The sequence below is a fragment of the Oncorhynchus kisutch genome, linkage group LG8 (assembly GCF_002021735.2).
Source record: "Oncorhynchus kisutch isolate 150728-3 linkage group LG8, Okis_V2, whole genome shotgun sequence".
Classification (NCBI taxonomy): domain Eukaryota; kingdom Metazoa; phylum Chordata; class Actinopteri; order Salmoniformes; family Salmonidae; genus Oncorhynchus; species Oncorhynchus kisutch.
The window spans coordinates 62524147-62542898 of record NC_034181.2 but is presented as its reverse complement, the minus strand read 5'-3'; the positions used below and the strand labels follow the sequence as shown (position 1 = coordinate 62542898).

The window sequence follows — 18752 nt, the reverse complement described above, 5'->3', positions numbered from 1 at the left end:
AAGAAGGAAAACGAGAGGGGATAGTGCCTAGAAGGCAGGGGACGCTATTGAAATATGGGGAGAGAACATGAAGTGATGCAGCGAGGAAGGAGAGATGGAGATACTATTATGAATATCTTCTCTTGAGTGTCTTTGAAGAGTAGCCTGATTGAAGGATGACTCCACTTTGAATAGGAAACCATATAGAATCATTTTGATTCCCTTCCATTCTCTCTATCTCCGATCCCTCAATTCAGGTAGATTCACTAAAAACACATCTGGTACATTCTATAGAAATATCTAATCCAAATTTCACTGGTATATAGAGTGCATTCGGAAAGTATTCAGACTCCTTGATTTTTTCCCACATTTTGTTACGTTACAGCCTAATTCTAAAATTGATTTTTTACACACAATACCCTATAATGTCAAAGCGAAAACAGGTTTTTCGATTTTTTTCGCAAATGTATTCAAAATAAAAAACAAAAATACCTTATTTACATAAGTATTCAGACCCTTTGCTATGAGACTCAAAATTGAACTCAGGTGCATCCTGTTTCTACAACTTGATTGGAGTCCACCTGTGGTAAATTCAATTGATTGAAAATGATTTGGAAAGGCACACACCTGTCTATATACGGTCCCACAATTGACAGTGCATGTCAGAGCTCCGGGACAGGATTGTGTCAAGGCACAAATCTGGGGAAGGGTACCAAAAACAATTCTGCAGCATTGAAGGTCCCCAAGAGCACAATGGCCTCCATTATTCTTAAAGGGAAGAAGTTTGGAACCACCAACACACTTCCTAGAGCTGGCCGCCCGGCCAAACTGAGCAATCGGGGGAGAAGGGCCTTGGTCAGGGAGGTGACCAAGAACTCGATGGTCACTCTGACAGAGCTCCAGAGTTCCTCTGTGGAGATGGGAGAACTTTCCAGAAGGACAACCATCACTGCAGCACTCCACCAAATCAGGCCTTTTTGGTAGAGTGGCCAGACGGAAGCCACTCCTCAGTGAAAGGCACATTACAGCCTGCTTGGAGGCAGCTAAAGGACTTTCAGAAAATGAGAAACAAGATTCTCCGGTCTGATGAAACCAATATTGAACTCTTTTGCCTGAATGCCAAGTGTCACGTCTGGAGGAAACCTTGCACAATCCCTACGGTGAAGCATGGTGGTGGCAGCATCATGCTGTGGGGATGTTTTTCAGCGGCAGGGACTGGGAGACTATTCAGGATCAAGGTAAAGATGAACGGTGCAAAGTACATAGAGATCCTTGATGAAATCCTGCTCAGGACCTCAGACTGGGGAGACCCTAAGCACACAGCCAAGACAAGAGGAGTGGCTTCGGGACAAGTCTCTGAATGTCCTTGAGTGGCCCAGCCGGAGACCGGACTTGAACCCGATCTAACATCTCTGGAGAGACCTGAAAATAGCTGTGCAGCGACGCTCCCCATCCAAACTGACAGAGCTTAAGAGAATCTGCAGAGAAGAATGGGAGAAACTCCCCAAATACAAGTGTGCCAAGCTTGTAGCGTCATACCCAAGAAGACTCAAGTGAGTAAAGGTGAGTAAAGGGTCTGAATACCGAATTAACTGTTGTCTGTTTCTTTGGCAGCTGTCTATTGTTGTCTCTGATTGGGAATCATACTTAGGCAGCCTTCTTCCCACCTGTGTTTGTGGGTAATTATTTGTTTTCTGTGTGTGTTTGTGTGTACCACGGTTGCGTCACGGTCGGTTTCTGTTTACCTGTTTTTTGTGAAGGTTTCACTTCGATTAAAGATGTGGAATTACATGCATGCTGCACTTTGACTCATTTATGACAGGGAGTTTGAAGACGGTGTGTGTGCACCCGTACATGTGTGTCTGTGTAAGTGATGTCACGATACTAGAATTTTTACTTCGATACTGAGACCAGGTTTAGTATCACAATACTCAATACCATCACGATACTTGAAACCAAAATGATACCACAGCAAAAAAAGAAGCCGTATTAGTCAAAAATTTGAGTTCAATATCATTACATCTGAAATGTTTATCAATTAAACAATCATACAATCAATTAGACTTAGTTTTTTAGCAATCTAACTACATAACAACATAATGGTAATCATTTATTTGAATGGTAAATCTATCGATAATATGGGTAACTCAAGATGTAGCCTAGGTCTATTCACAATTCAGGTAAATGCATATTGAACAGTGCTATTAATGCTGTAATTTCATATAGGCCTACAGTTTTAACGGCTGGAGTTCATTTTGACTTGATTGGTGGGTGTGCAATTTTGTTTCATCTATCAGGCTTAAAGAGTGTTTTACAGTCTGGGTGACAGGGTACATGTTCTCCAGAGCCTCAATGGCCTTCCTGTTATACCCTGCAAGCCAGGCCCTAGGAAGGTTTCCGGTTCTTCAGTCATAAACACAATACAAGGCCTTTATGTCCTGGTGATTGTATGGCTCCACTGAACACAATTTTGAGGTTTCCTTGGCTGGCGATGGGACACCCTTACATTGAAGAAGTGTGTAAAAGGAATACCCACAGTGAACCATTTAAACCACATAACTCTCTATCTCCCTTTTTGTATTCCCTCCCTAGGGGTCGTATGCTCCTCCAATAGGAGGGGAATGTTTCAGATGTTACATGTAATTCAGAGGAAATATCTATTGCTCAAGCTGGAGGAGGAGGTTTTAGCCCAAGGCCTAGCCTGGCAGTCATCTATGCTGGCAGTCACTGTTCTTCACTGAAAGATTTGGAGCACCATGTCACTATCACAAATGAGATTGAAAGAGAGAGGTAAATGTCAGAGAACCGACAAAGCGAGAAAAAACAACAACAGTTAATTCGGTATTCAGACCCTTTACTCACCTTTACTCACTTGAGTCTTCTTGGGTATGACTCTACAAGCTTGGCACACTTGTATTTGGGGAGTTTCTCCTATTCTTCTCTGCAGATCCTCTCAAGCTCTGTCAGTTTGGATGTATTGTGTGTATGTATTAAATTACTGATCTTGTTTTGGCTGATTTCTCGAGGCTACAGACTTATTTTATTATACTGATCAACAACATTTGTATAGAAGAAGCAATCTCTTTAAGACACATGATGTCATTTACACACAGAGTCCGTTCAAGGCTCGAGCAAAGATAATCTTGACTGGGAGAGACATGAGGTGGGGGAAGACGAAGTGAATGAATACAGTTTTTGGTGACAATCAGCTTAGTAATCAGCAATATTTTGCGTTATGGTTTGCATATTATCACAAACAAGGTACTCTAGTGAATTGATGTTGGCTTCATCTGTAAGCTAGCAAGGAAATGTAGCCTACAAAGATCTTCTTGCATTGTAGTGTTCTAGCATGTACTGGACATTGTTTTGGGAAAAGTTCTGCCGTGTTGCATTATTCAAGTGTGTTAACTTCAATACAGAATAAGTGGTGATACAGGCCAGAATCCCAGTGAGTTCAGTGTTTCTTCATGGCAGGCTAGAGCTAGCAATGAGGAAGTTGACCAGGCACGGGGCTCTCGCGCTATGGTGACATCGGCTGCGCTGATAGACAGACTTGATGCACTCTCAATCAGTAGACGACGTGAGACATATTTGATAGAAGTACCGAAAGTAACAAAAATTCTAGTACCAAACCATTTTTCATGTTCTAGAATAAAAAAAGCACAGAAGTTTCACTATAACGTGCAACACTAGTGCGTGTGTATTGCTGGATTGTAGCTTTAAATACTTGCTATACTAGAAGTTAATGATTACATGTATGAGGAATGTATATGGTGGGATCAATGGCCTGTCTTGTTTGACTTCAGTGCAGCTTTTGACATTATCGATCATAGTCTGCTGCTGGAAATTTATGTGTTATGGCTTTAAACCCCCTGCTATAATGTGGATAAAGAGTTTACTTGTCTAACATAACACAGAGGGTGTTCTTTAATGGAAGCCTCTCAAATATAATCCAGTTAGAATTAGGAATTCCCCAGGGTAGCTGTTTAGGCCCCTTGCTTTTTACATTTTTTACTAACGACATGCCACTGACTTTGAGTAAAGCCAGAGTGTCTATGTATGCGGATGACTCAACACTATACAGCTACTACAGCGACTGAAAAGACTGCAATACTCAAGAAAGAGCTTCAGATAGTTTTAGAGTGGGTGGCAAGGAATTAGTTAGCCTTAAATATTTCTAAAACTAAAAGCATTGTAACACTCACTAAACCCTGAACCTCAACTAAATCTTTTAATAAATAATGTGGAAATTGAGCAAGTTGAGATGACAAAACTGCTTGGAGTAACCCTATATTGTAAACTGTCATGGTCAAAACATATATTTTTATTTTACCTTTATTTAACTAGGCAAGTCAGTTAAGAACAAATTCTTATTTTCAATGACGGCCTAGGAACATGCATGTCAATCTCTCCTGGCTGAAAGTGGAGGAGAGATTGACTTGATCACTACTTTTATTTATGAGAGGTATTGACATGTTGAATGCACCGACTGGCACACAGCTACAAACTACATACGCACTATGCATACCCCACAACAGGTCTCTTCACAATCCCCAAGTCCAGAACAGACTATGGGAGGCACACATTACTACATAGAGCCATGACAACATGGAACTCTATTCCACATCATGTAACTGACGCAAGCAGTAAAATTTGATTTTAAAAAACAGATTAAAAAACAGCGGGAACTGTGAAGCAACACAAACATAGGCACACACACACACACACACACACGATAACATACGCACTATGCATACACATGGATTTAGTATTGTAGATATGTGGTAGTGGTGGAGTAGAGGCCTGAGGACACACAGTATGTTGTGACATCTGTGAATGTATTGTAATGTTTTTAAAATTGTATAAACTGCCTTAATTTAGCTGGAACCCAAGAAGAGTGCAGCTAATGGGGATCCATAACAACTACAAATGGAGGTTGGATAAGAAGTATGGGTCTGGAAAGTTACTAAGTGAGGGAAAAGGCAATCACTTTGCTGCAGTCACTGATTGGATAGCTGTAGATTAGTGAGGAATGGGGGGCGAGGTCAGGTCAGATGAAGGGAGAAGGAACAGTTCTATTACACACATCACTTAACTTCCTACCTAGCAACAAAGATGTATTGGCTGTCTAAATGTACAAGGAGGAGGCTCAGCCTAATAGGAGAGTATAAATACGTGTGCTGGTGGGATCAGGTCTTGGTCTTTTCAGCTGTTTGGCCCATTGGGTGAATAAACTTGGTTTGAGCTTTCACGAGATGCCCGTTAGTTTTTCACTCTGTTTGTCGGAACCTAACAGTACGTGTGTGAATGTGTATCCAGTCAGGATAGCCATGCTGCTCTGTGCCACCTAGACCAACAGCTGGTCCATTACTGCCACCTCCAGCTCCACCACATCAATAATGGATTAACTTCTGTAAAATGCAAATGGTGCTTTTTCTAAATTTAGTCATAATGAGTCCCTCTCATGCACAGACGACAGGCCGGCTGCTGTGTAGGTGGCGAATAATGAGCCCCTACCCAGACACATGAGGACAGGCCGGCTGCTGTGGAGGTGCCAAATTATGAGCCCTTACCAAAATACATGATCTCCCAATTACATCCTCATCAAAAACACAAAATAAGCAGATACAGCTGTTAGTTTAGGCTCCTCTTCCACTGGGTAATGTCTGAGTCTGTGTTGGTATCAAGGGGATTCTAGTGAGGGTGGCGCAGTAAACACAAGATGTGTCATGACAGGTGTTACATCTAAAGGAAGTGTCTGTGTGTATTTATGTAAGGTGAATGTTACAAAATGTTGGCTATGTAAGAGAGTTGGCTGTTTGAATGCATGAAATGTCCTGTGTTTTCCAGTGGCCCTAAAAAGCAGCATTATTGTGCATTAGTGGCAAGTTGGCATGCTCTCACTTCATAAACCGGTGGTTGCTTTTCCGACACCCATCCCCCTCTCCCCATTCAGAGCAATTCATATGAGATGACCAGAGAGGAGAAACCAACTGCCAGCCAAGCCAAGCTGCTCTCAGCTACTGCAGATTCCCAGGGTTGTCATGGTTTTTAGAGCTTGATTCAAGCAGCTTACTATTTATCAGATTACTCTTTTTTAGAAGAATAAATCACTCACTCAGTCAGCCAGGGACATATGGAATGTTTTAGGTTTCACAGAACTCAATGGTAAACTGACAGAAGACACATATTGCATAACTGAAGGTGTTCTGGCAGAGTGTGTGTGTATGTGTGTGTGTCGCTGAGAATGATTTACATTGCACTGCTTCCCTTTCCGTACAAGCTTTCTAATATAACTGGTGTGCCATCTCTGAGAGGGGCCACATAATAACTATATACAGAGCCTTCTGAAAGTATGCACACCCCTTGACTTATTCCACATGTTGTTTCAGCCTGAATTCAGAATGGATTAAATAAAAATGTTCACACCCATCTACACACAATACCCCATAATGCCTATTTACAAAATTGCTAGACATCAAGTCTTTCCATAGGTTTTCATGCCAATTTAAGTCAAAACTGTAACTAGGCCAATCAGGAATGTTCAATGTCGTCTTGGTAAGCAAATCCAGTGTATATTTGGCCTTTTAAGTTATTAACCTGCTGAAAGGTGAATTTGTCTCCCAGTGCCTGTTGGAAAGCAGACTGAACCAAGTTTTTCTCTGGGATTTTGCCTGTGCTTAGCTCTATTCTGTAATTTTTTTATCCTCAAAAACTGCCTAGTCCTTACGGAAGACAAGCATACCCATAACATGATGCAGCCACCACTGTGCTTGAAAATCTGAAGAGTGGTACTAAGTGATGTGTTGTGTTGGATTTGCCCCAAACAACATAATGCTTTGTATTCAAGACATAATGTTAATTTCTTTGCCATATGTTTTGCAGTTTTACTTTAGTGCCTTGTTGCAAACAGGATGCATGTTTTGGAATATGTTTTATTCTGTACAGGCTTTTAAAATCACCATTAGCCTCATGGTGAAATCCCAGAGCGGTTTCCTTCCTCTCCGGCAACTGAGTTAGGAAGGACGCCTGTATCTTTGTAGTGACTGGAAGTATTGATACACCATCCAAAGTGTAATTAATAACGTCACCATGCTCAAAGGGATATTTAATCCATTCTAGATTCAGGCTGTAACACAACAAAATGTGGAAAAGGTCAAGGGGTGTGAATCATTTCTGAAGGCACTGTACTTACAGACTATCACTGAGTAAGTGGGAGGCTTCCAATTGTCAGTGATATATATGTCTATAGTAGAGCCTATAGAAATCAGTTCAGCCTGTATCGGTTCAAATAACAATTGCTTTTCATGTATGAGGACAGAGATCAAAGCTTTGCTTTACACCACACTCTATTAGAAAACCTCCCTAAGGGATCCAAATAATGCAGCCAGGTGGTTGTATCTTTCCTAACAGTTAAAAGGTAGCAGGCCCTATTTAGAAATATTTTTAAAAGGGGTAAAATATCAACTTAATTTGCTGATGGTGAAGAATGTACTATTTGTCCCCAGATAACCATGAAGTTACGTGACAATATTCTTGATTTAGTTTAATAACATACCCCTATGAATATTCACTTGTACGCACTTATTTGAACTTACCTGTAGGCACTTACATGAACTGAAAAGCCCATTTGTACAGTAAAGATAGTCATCAGGTTTGACATTTTGGCAGGGAAAGATGAAAACCATTTCCCTTTTAAATGGTCTCTTCAGTACCTTTGGTAATAGTTACAGAGTTTGCTTAGATTCATGACCAACTGCAGGGGGTTTAGAGAATAGCATTTAAGCAGCATTACGACAATTTATATTATCCATGAGTTTTAGGGTGACACATTATCCATGTCCTCAGTGAACTATAATTAGAAAGCAAACACACACATTTCAGCCCGTTTAGAACTTACATTGGAGTCGAGCAGGTCTATGCTGTCCAGGCTCTTGCTGCGGTGAATACGGCCCTTGATCCTGCGGAGGGAGGGCTTGCCCTGGGTCATGGGGAGCGAGAGTGTGGAGGTGGCAAACATTACACTGCATCCTCCTATAGCACCAGAACCACACATAGCACCTGCACGAGCAGCGGCACGAGCAGCGGCACGAGCAGCGGCACGAGCAGCTGCAGCATCTTCTGCAGCTGCTTCTGCTGAATCCTGAGCTTCCGTAATGGCAGCGGATGAAGCCGCGGTGCCTATCCCCGTGGCACCTATCCCTGACAATCCATCTGTGGGAGTCACCCTGGAACACAGAGGGAGACAGAGGGACAGAGACACCACATTAGTGTTCACATGCAATACGTACATACACAATCACCACTACACCACACACTTTCAAAATGGATGGACAAAGCTCAATGCTAGCAGCATTGAGACAGCAGAGACACAGCTGAATACAGAATAGATCACTACGTTTTCTCCCTTTTCTCTTCATTTCTTTAATGGACACTTTTCCCTGTTGGGTTGAGTAGCATTCAAGGCAAGTGTGCATAATTGGGTGTAATGTCATGTGACCCCTGGGGGACTGAGGTATGGAGCATCCTTCCTACTCCTCCATTATTCAGCCAGAGCTAGGCTCTACCATGCACCGCCACACTCTCCCTCTGAAGAGAACCGCTAGCTAAACAGAACCGCCAGGGCCCAGGGCTACACTCATCCCCCCACAGACCCCCAGCCTGCGGGAATCCAGATGTTGGAGAGGATCGGGGCTTCTGGAGGCTGTTCCGTCACAGCGGATCATTTATGCGGCTGCTGCTGCTTGGGGGAAACTATAACCTTTATACTGATATCCGGTCCCACAGTCAAACAGCCTAAAACTGCTATAGCCCTCTGAGTTTAGGCGATGTGAAAGCTGTGAGGAGGTGAGAGAGGAAGTGGTATAACTCTGTGTCAAAGATTGTAGGGAAATCATGATTAAGCTCCTAAAGGTTTGTAATTGGCTCTGTAAACATTATTTGAAATGGCTTCAACTACAGCTGCAGCAGCACTAGAGCTCTGGGTATAGAGTGATTTAGTGACATTACTGCAATACAATAGTGCTGACTACCTAGCCCTCCCTTCTGCAAGCTGATTACTTATTCAAGTAATGTCACGGCATGTATAGTAAGCACTTTCGACCTGCATAAAGTTAGACCTCAGGGCTGCACTGATACACACCTCCTTTGCTTTTGTGAGCAGTAAATGGTATGGATCGTGAAATGGGTCTTTTGAGAGGTGATTCTATAAAGACAACAAGACAGGGTCGAGTCTTCTGCTGTTAACGTTTATTCACAACGCAACAAAGCTCCTCACAAGAAGAAACATTATTTACTTTGAATTCAAAGAAAAATGATGAGCATCAAACAGAGCATAAGACCAATATAATAAGTGCCTTGTGTATGTTGGTACCACTGACTGTCTCAACAGATTCAGAAGAGATGCAAGATAAGAGAGAATAGCACAGAGGCCTGTTTTATCTCTGTTGATTCGTGATAGGGCCATACACATGCTGATGTATTCACGGGCACTGAAGTTACTGGCTCCCGAAACCAAAAACCTCTAGGACAAGCCTGGGGACTGCCTCCCCTCAGTGCCCTGCCTGGCATCACATTCCCTGCTCTGGCCCCGTGATGATGGCTGATGGGCAGCAGCCCTGATGTAGAGGCTGGAAGCTGCCTGGGCTTCTCTCCCATGACCTCTTCACTCCCCCGCTACTGACCATCCCAGCCCACGCACACCAGGGATTTACTCTCAAAGCTACCAGAGTGCTCACTCACTCACTCACTCACTCACTCACACACACTGCATTCAATCTGGAGGAGCATCTGACAACCACAATCCCAGAGTCTTACTGTACATAGCAGCTGTGAAGAGGGGACTCCATTCATACAGCCGAGTGGCAGCGTAGAAAGTCCTGTGGGGTTCTGGAGTAGATTTCTAAGAATGAAAGACTTACATTCAGATGGATGGTATGGCACTGTAGCTGTGCTCTCTCTCTGCTCTGATACAGGCTATGGATGGAGCACTGATCATGGTACAGTACCTCTGGATCAACTGGCCCATGCAGAGGGACCATGCAGAAGCTCTATGTGGTACACTCTACTAACCCATCTACATGAAACTAAAGCACACAGAAGAGTCCTTGTGAGAGTGAATACTTTGCGAACTGTGTTCCAACGAAACAGAAATAAACTTGCCGCATGTGCAAATATGGACTGCTTTCCTTGCCATTGTGGAGTAATGCAGCAAGATTTTGAGCAGCTTAGACTCAAACACTGTTTGTCTTATCCCTTGTGTACCCTTACAACAAACAAGGCCTCAACTCTAAGAAAAATGAATATTTAAAAAAAATAATGTAAGCAGTAATTCTTACGAGAGGTGAAGTTTATGAATATTACATGAAGATTTGTCCAGAAACAGAGAATCTGAAGAGGACTGAAGAGGTCATCACAGCATTTTACAGACAACCTCAGCGTGTTTCTTGATCCACACGTCTTATACAAGCCTGGTCTCATAGACTAGACGTAACATAGTAAATGTAAATCCTAGACACTCAAGTTAGTATGATATGTTATGTTACATAAGACAGACGAAAGTAGGGTGGTTGGTCCGGGTGGATTGGTGGGCGTATAACGCGAACGTCTAGCAACCTAAAGGTTGCGAGTTAGAATGTCATCTCGGACAAATTTGGCATTTTAGCGTATTAGCAACTTCCAATTACTTACTAATTTTTAGCTACTTTGCATCTACTTAGCATGTTAGCTAACCCTTCCCCTAACCATAACCATGACCCTTTTAGCTAACCCTTTAACCTAACTCCTAAACTTAACCCTAACCCCTTGCCTAACTAACATTAGCCAGCTAGCTAATGTTAGCCACCTAGCTAGAATTTGTAACATATCATACGTTTTGGAAATTCTAAATATATATTTGCAAATTGTAATTTGTGTCTCGGATTTCCATACAGAATAATACAGAATGCTTTGAGACAAGGTTGCTTTTACTGGGTAGTGAATACATAACATTACGACATCCTGGAGCTTTCGCCCCTAAACATCTATTATGGATAGTCTCTGATTCAGCATTGACGCATTTTAAAAGACATGGATATAGTTATATCATCACCGCAATAGCGCTAATGGTTTTGAAAAGCGGCAGTTTAAGTCCACTGTCCTCACCATGCGGTTCACGTCATACCCAGCATGTCCATTCACTCAAATAGGACAGTAGGTATTTTGGAAGCACTGGTACATTAGTAGTGATAATAATGATGACCTATACGTCTTTGATGCCAGATACACATTTTAAGATAATCAGTGTCGACAAGGTGAACTAATTATCAAAAACAATATGGATGATTAGATTTGACATGATTCGGTAAGTGGACATTAGAAAAGCTAAATGACTATTTTACATCATCAACATAGCCTATCTGGGTAGTCAGTGAAAAGTGATACCTGACAGCAGTGCAATAAGTCCTTGACCTTGGAACACAGGAAGTAAAACAAATGTGCTGTGGGGCTGAATGGTACAGAGCAACACAGTGTCACAACTAGCACACTGACTGATACATACACCCTACAGCACAAGTGTCAAACTCATTCCAAGGAGGGCAGAGTGTCTGCGGGTTTTCGCTCCTCCCTTGTACTTGATTGATGAATTAAGGTCACTAATTAGTAAGGAACTAGTGTTTAAAAGATGCACTATGCAGAAATTGCTCCGCCATTTCCTGGTTGCTAAAATTCGAATAGTTCGCCTAATTTTAGTTTACGTGACAAAACAAGCAAGTATAGTGTAGAGAATCATTGTTCCATCTAAACCACTGTAAAATATATTTTCCATAACCAAGAATATTGTATTATCAGCTGTTTGAAGCTGGTGTACAAAACCAAAAGTAAAAGACACAAAAGCTAAACTTACGAACAGGAAGCATAGAAATAGCACACACATAACACATCTACAGCTTTTTAGACTTGCTTTCAATGACAATGACATATCTATAACTCACATTTCTATGTGAATTTGGTTGGTTCGCCCCAAAAAGTAACATATTGCAACTTTAAGCAAGGGAAGCATAGAAATAGAGCACATAGAACATATCTACCTCTTCTTAGACATGCTTGCAATGAGAATGACAGATTTTTAACACACATTTCTATGAGAATGGGAGTCCTACAAAGTTTGGGCTTTGTAGGACTTGAGCATATAGCTCCATAATCAAAGCACAATAGTTCTGTTGGACTTTATTTATGCTATTCAACCTTGAATTTTTTTTGTTATTTCTTTAACCTTGATTTAACTAGGCAAATCAGTTGAGAACAAATTCTTATTTACAATGACGGCTTACCCTGACCAAACCCTAACCTGGACAACGCTGGGCCAATTGTGCGCCGCCCTATGGGATTCCCAATCATGGCCGGTTGTGATACAGCCTGGAATCGAATCAGGGTCTGTAGTGACGCCTCTAGCACTGTGATGCAGTGCCTTAGACCGCTGCGCCACTAGGGAGACCCAATGTTTAAGAGTTACAATCAAAGCTAGCTTGCTGTATAGCCATTGTGTCTATATCCAATGGGAAAGGACTAGGGCCTTCAGCATTACAATGTTCAAGTACCTCTGAAGTATTTCGTTATGACCGTTCCTCACACAGCGTGCACCCTGCAGAACAATCGTCTGCACTTAACCGAGACAGCAAAGGCCAGAGAATGAGTCTGATACCTCTGTCTCAGGCTTTTCTGTTGGAGGAGGAAGAAAGAACACAGCAGACACATCAATAACTGTATCTGGGCCATTACAGAAACTCACTGCACTGAGAAGGCCTATGTTTCATCCTGTGAGCTTGTGAGGGCATGAGAGGGCCTGTGAGGGCCTGTGAGGGCCTGAGAGGGATTCAGAGAGACTGAGAGGGATTCAGAGAGACTGAGAGGGATTCAGAGAGACTGAGAGGGATTCAGAGAGACTGAGAGGGACTGAGAGAGACTGAGAGGGACTGAGAGGGACTGAAGGACAGTACGGTCAGCACGTGTTCTACTATAGACTCTCCTGGCTAAGCCTGGCCGGACCTAACATCCCCTGAGCTCCACCACTACAACACATTACTCATCCACTACAGGCTTCATCCCTCCTGGAGCGTGGGATGACTAGAGAGGCATTTTGCTGCATCCCATTTGCATCCCTGAGATTAACAATGTCATGATGCGTAAAAAATAATAATAATAATATGAAAGGGCCAAAACAAAGCAAAGCATATTAAACCAAGTGGAAAAGATAATTGGGGAGAAAAAAACGCGGGCGTTATTTAAACTCATGAGGTGGCCAGGAGATAGGACGCAAGGCAGGTCGGATCAGAGGGATCGCCACCCTGATTAGGTAGGCTAGACAGATGGATAGACAGATTAGGCATTTAGACCTGCATCTAACATGACAGGCCAACGGTCACATCCGAACACTGTGATGACCCCTGTGGAGAGGCACATAAAGACCCACCATCAACACAGCACACTGTAGCCACACGCCTCATCTTTCCTGATCACTTCTCCACGTGCAGTAGATCCTCCTTATTAGAGAGGGTGAAACACTTACAATAAAAGCACAGCTTGGCATAATGTCTGGTAATGGAGTGTAAAGTGTATTAACCCAAGTCCAGGTTGACACTAGGCTCTGACTAACCGTGTGTCCATGTAATGTAAGGGTAATAATTGAACAGTAGGGCAGGAACATCTGCTCAGCATCTGGGTGATGGGGGATCTGTCCATGGACTGCACTGAGGTGAGGACGAAGCCTTCCCTAACCCTAACCGGCAAGGTGAGAGTCGCAGGGCATCTCACTGAGTGTGAGCTAACTCCAGTTCGGTTTCTTTCTATTTTCTTACTAGAAAGAAACAGAAAAAGTAGGGTAGTTGAGTCACCTTGTCATACTTCCTAGACTCGTGATCTATTCACTTGAGAAAGCTGGATGTAGTCCCTTAAAGAGAAATATAAAAAGCCCAGTCTAGAGGACATTACCAAGTTCATATGAGAAAGGGACATGTGGTTAGCTAGTTTGTCATGTCCTCCGGTGTTTGTGGTCCAGTGACTGATTCCATCTTGTCAGCCTCCTGTGAGTCTTCATGACAGGCATGAGTCATTCTGGCCGGGAGAATCGTGCTTCTCCACGTCTGTATCTTCCTGGAGGGGATACATGTCTGATAGGTCTTGTTGTCATTGCTCCTCCAGTCAGGCTTTTTTAGGAGCAATGATCGCAGTTACATTACCATGAGGTCTTGAAGGCCCCGAACATGGGCTCTGTGCTTGCTGAATTAATGCACCGTTCGTTGGTCTGTGTGTGAAGGGAAAGCGACTGTTTTTGGGCATCAACTACACAAATTCAGGGAATGTATTAATGAGAGAGAGAGAGAGAGAGAGAGAGAGAGAGAGAGAGAGAGAGAGAGAGAGAGAGAGAGAGAGAGAGAGAGAGAGAGAGAGAGAGAGAGAGAGAGAGAGAGAGAGAGAGAGAGAGAGAGAGAGAGAGAGAGAGAGAGAGAGAGAGAGAGAGAGAGAGAGAGAGAGAGAGAGAGAGAGAGAGAGAGAGAGAGAGAGAGAGAGAGAGAGAGAGAGAGAGAGAGAAAGAGAATTCTTGATACACACGAGAAACTGTTGAGTGTGAAAAAACCCAGCAGCATTGCAGTTCTTGGCACAAACCGGTGCGTCTGGCACCTACTACCATACCCCGTTCAAAGGCTCTAAAATATATTTGTTTTGCCTATTCACCCTTGAATGGCACACATACACAATCCATGTCTCAACTGTCTCAAGGCTTAACATGTGTCCTCCCCTTCATCTAAACTGATTGAAGTGGATTTAATAAGTGACATTGTTAAGGGATCATATATTTCACCAAGATTCACCTGGTCAGTCTATGTCATGGAAAGAGCAGGTGTCCTTAATGTTTTGTATACTCAGTGTATATTAACAGCCATCCTCCTATCCTTTTTATGTGGTCAGTGTTGGCTCCACTGAGAGCACCCTGCTGTGTATGATAAGCCCACTTACAACTGTCTTAAATGATGCCTGATTCTAATGAGGTGAAGGCACTGTATGGGGGTGGGGATAGGGGCAGCCACAAGTCAATAAACCCAATTTAATCTGTTCCCTTTAGTGCCATAAACCAGCTGAGAGGAGATTACAACCATTCTGGCCAATGACTCAATACAAAACAACAGGAAGTTAGCCTAGCAGGGGCTAGCTGGCTTCTGCTTGGGGCAGTCCATCAGGCAATATCGTAATCTCATTTTAATGGGTATCCCCCTCCCCCCACCATGGGATGGGATGACCCTGAGACCCATCGCACAGCACAGCCTCTCTTAAGGGAGCAGTGTCAAAAAAAGAACCTCAGTGCTTGCTGCTGCTCTCTCAACACTAGTGACAGCATTCACACAAAGAAAGGAGGAGCACATTCTAGAAGAGAAAACATTCTTCCCACTCCCAATCTGAGGCTTTTTGACTGCTGATCTGGAATCTTCTTCACACACAGAGTTGGAATGTTTTCATAAACATGATTTATTTATCCTGCAGCAGTAAGGGTTTGATTTCATGATAAGGTGGTTACTAAGACACTAAGTAAAAGGGTTTCGGAGAACGACCAAACACAGGTAGTTGACAAGGCTTTGTCCTGGTCTTACCGTGACTACTGCAGTACAATACAGAACCACTCCACGTTTTCATAGGTTGAACTGAACTAAACCACTGGGGTATAAGGTCAAGTGAATATAGTATGGTGGTCACATCTGGATGGACGAATCGTGTTCTGTGTAATGGACGGATGGTAAATGAGATTATTTGTCAATCTGGTTATCAACAGACCGGTGGGAAGGCTGAGATGTAGACACACACCACAGAGAGTGTGACAGGGGTTGATTAGATACACCCATCAACAGGAAATCCTTCCAGTGATATAGCTTACCATGCACCAGTAATTCCTGTTTTACAGTAGTATTGAACAATAACTGATAACAGAAGGAGATTATGTTTCATGCTACATATGTTCATGCTATTCATTTGAATTAGATGCAGAGAGCAAAAAATGAAGTTAGCAATAATTATTCAGATTTCACAGGGTAGTATTACCATTTCTAGGTAATTACACAAGGGTGTAATAATGACATGGTGAGAAAGGAAGTGGACTGTGTGAAAGGCAAATGTACTGGAATTAGAAATGACACAAAGACAGGGACAAAATCGAGTCCACACAGTATTCATCAGACTAAAATATAATGTATCCGACATATTTGACACATTGTGTCTAGATAACAATGCCTTTATTACTTACTACTTTCACCTGGTCTGTCATCTTTTCTGGATCATTCTAGATCATCACAGTTAATGTGTGAATTCTTCCTCTGAGAGGGATGTGCCACCACTAGTTCACCAACAAGACAGAGGCACAGATACAACTGGAATGTAGTGGAATTACACCCCCCCCCCCCCCCCCCCCTGCCCAATACAAACATATTAGGGGGATACACAACCATGTACAGGCAATCTTTCTGCCTGAAAAACTCACAGATAGATTACAACCATGTGCTACTGGCATTCTATCACCCTGCCCAAATAACACAGTGTAGGCACAAATACAACCAAGTAGGCATAACAATCTCCCTGCCTGAAACACATACATGACAGATACAACCATGTATCGGCATCGGCTAACAATCCCCCTGCCCAGAGAACACATATACAACCTTACACCGGCATACAACCATATACCGGCATACAATCTTCCTCCCTGCCCACTACCACAGTCATGGCAACAATGAGCACAAAGAGGGAGGCTGAGCTGACTTCCGCAAACAGCTGCTGCTCATCCTAACTAAGCATGTCACAAAGAGAGACTCCCACTCTCCTTGACAACAAAACTAACAAGATAATTGTTGGCTGTGTGGTTCCTCTCTCGGTCTCTCTGTCTTCCTCTCCGCTGTCATTAGGTAAGAGTGATACGGTAGACTGTAGATACACTATGCTATACTCCTCTCCTCAGCATCACCCCGGTTCCCCACACGGTGAAATCCATACTCACCACATCTGTCTCTTAGGAGGGATGCAATTGTCTCTGTTGACGGCAGTCACCCCCATAGCCATCTGCATCACCGTTATGTATTGCTGGTACTTCATTTTGTCCACCACTACTAGGAATCCACACCACAAACCAGTTTATGGAAAACATGTAATTTCTATTCGCTGGCATCCGCCTGCACCGCGTCTTCCTTGTTCAGCATCAGAACGCCATTTCCAGCGCTGAAGGACTGACAGGGAAAACACTCCCCACGGAGCTCAACAAAAGGTACCATGCCGCTGCAACCCATGTCTGCAATGACACCCTAATCTCATTAGTGCTCAAGAATAGATGGCTAATCCATTCAATGTTAGTCAGGACCACAACATTGTTTTGTTGTTCGCCCTAGAGGCACTTTTCTTTGGAGGAAAAAAACTCTAGCTAGCGAAACGCTGCAGCGGCACCCAAATGTCCGTGTGTGAGGTAGGAGAGAGTGTGCTGTGTGTGTGTTTAACGAGAGAGAGAGCAGGGGAGAGAGGGAGAGGGAGGGAGAGTGGGTGCATGTCGAGAGCTCAGAGGGGTTCTTGTCCAATGAATACATCTCGGCATTTCATTTGGGTGCATGAGATAGGTTTGCTCTGAGAAAACAAAAAAACTATGGTTCATAATTAAACCCTGCAAAAAGGGTCTGTATAAAAACTTGATTAATGGGCTGATCCAGGACTGCTCCCAGACCAGTAGTTTTATACCTACTGAAAGGAAGGGGGAGGGGGAAGAACAGCAGAGGAGAAAGGTGGGAGGGAACAAGATACATTTTTAATACATCTCTTTTCACATATTCTATTATCAACATGTTGATCACATCAAATATAACATATTTCATTAAACATAAATCATTAAACATTTCTTCCAACCCTATCTATTATATATATATATATATATATATATATATATATATATATATATATATATATTTACAATGTTATCTTACATTTGCAGGTAACAAGGCAGTAAGTGAAACTGAAAAACAGGGTTTGCTTCATCTGTGACAGCTGTCTACCTACCGACCTTGTTGTTTTAATCTCAATCTTTTTAGTCAGCCAAACCCTGCTCCTACTGAGGTCTGAAGGGCAGTCACCATTATTCCATCACTGGCGTCAGAGTTCAACAACAAGGCTAATTGGGAAAGGGCTCTAAGAGGGGAGAACGCAACATTCATTTGAATACAGAAACGGTTTCTAAGTGGTTTACGAACACAATACTATGTATAGCTTTTGTTATTTACTGTCCTAAACATACAGTTCTATGTTGTTTTTCTGTCCTGACGCACAACGATGTAACATCAGGAGGAGTCTTCCTTAACTACAGATCCCTGACTGTCTGGTCCCAGATTACAGATGATTAGGAATCTAAAAGTGGATTGAGTTAGATTAGCCAGCCTACTGCACACAGATTATTGTATACCGTTTCTGTTTCTCATCACACAGAAAAACAAACCATCTCCACAATGAGACAGTTCTTATCTTTTCCCCGTACAGATATATTCCCCTCTATTATTCTCTTTTGATACATCCGTGCTCAAGAGTCTTACATAAAAATCTCATAAGAATCAGAGGTCAAACCAAGCAGTCAGCGGTCAAAGGATCCCCTGTATCTCTGGAAGGACCGCTATTTTGACATTGATTCAATGTCCAATTCTAAGCAACAGTAAACATGTCTAAATCTTCCGAGACAACAAGAGGTGGAAAACACTATACAGAACACTAGACTTAAAAGGCCT

The 18752-nt window shown here is 42.7% G+C and overlaps 1 protein-coding gene across 18 annotated transcripts in view; it reads right to left on the bottom strand.

The window, feature by feature from the left end:
* LOC109895444 (tight junction protein ZO-1) overlaps positions 1 to 17473 on the bottom strand; it is a 150442-nt gene extending 132969 nt beyond the window's left edge. For 13 of the 18 annotated variants that reach the window (XM_031830795.1, XM_031830800.1, XM_031830802.1 and 10 more), the window contains exons 1-2: positions 16997 to 17452; positions 7880 to 8207 (exon numbers count right to left, since the gene is read on the bottom strand). In XM_031830795.1, the coding sequence (XP_031686655.1) occupies positions 7880 to 8207; positions 16997 to 17091 (423 nt within the window). In that variant the 5' untranslated portion in view covers positions 17092 to 17452. Of the gene's footprint in view, positions 1 to 7879; positions 8208 to 16996 lie in introns of all 18 variants that reach the window. The other 5 variants (XM_031830799.1, XM_020489126.2, XM_031830811.1 and 2 more) reach the window with 2 other exon arrangements.
* Positions 17474 to 18752: the final 1279 nt, after the last annotated feature.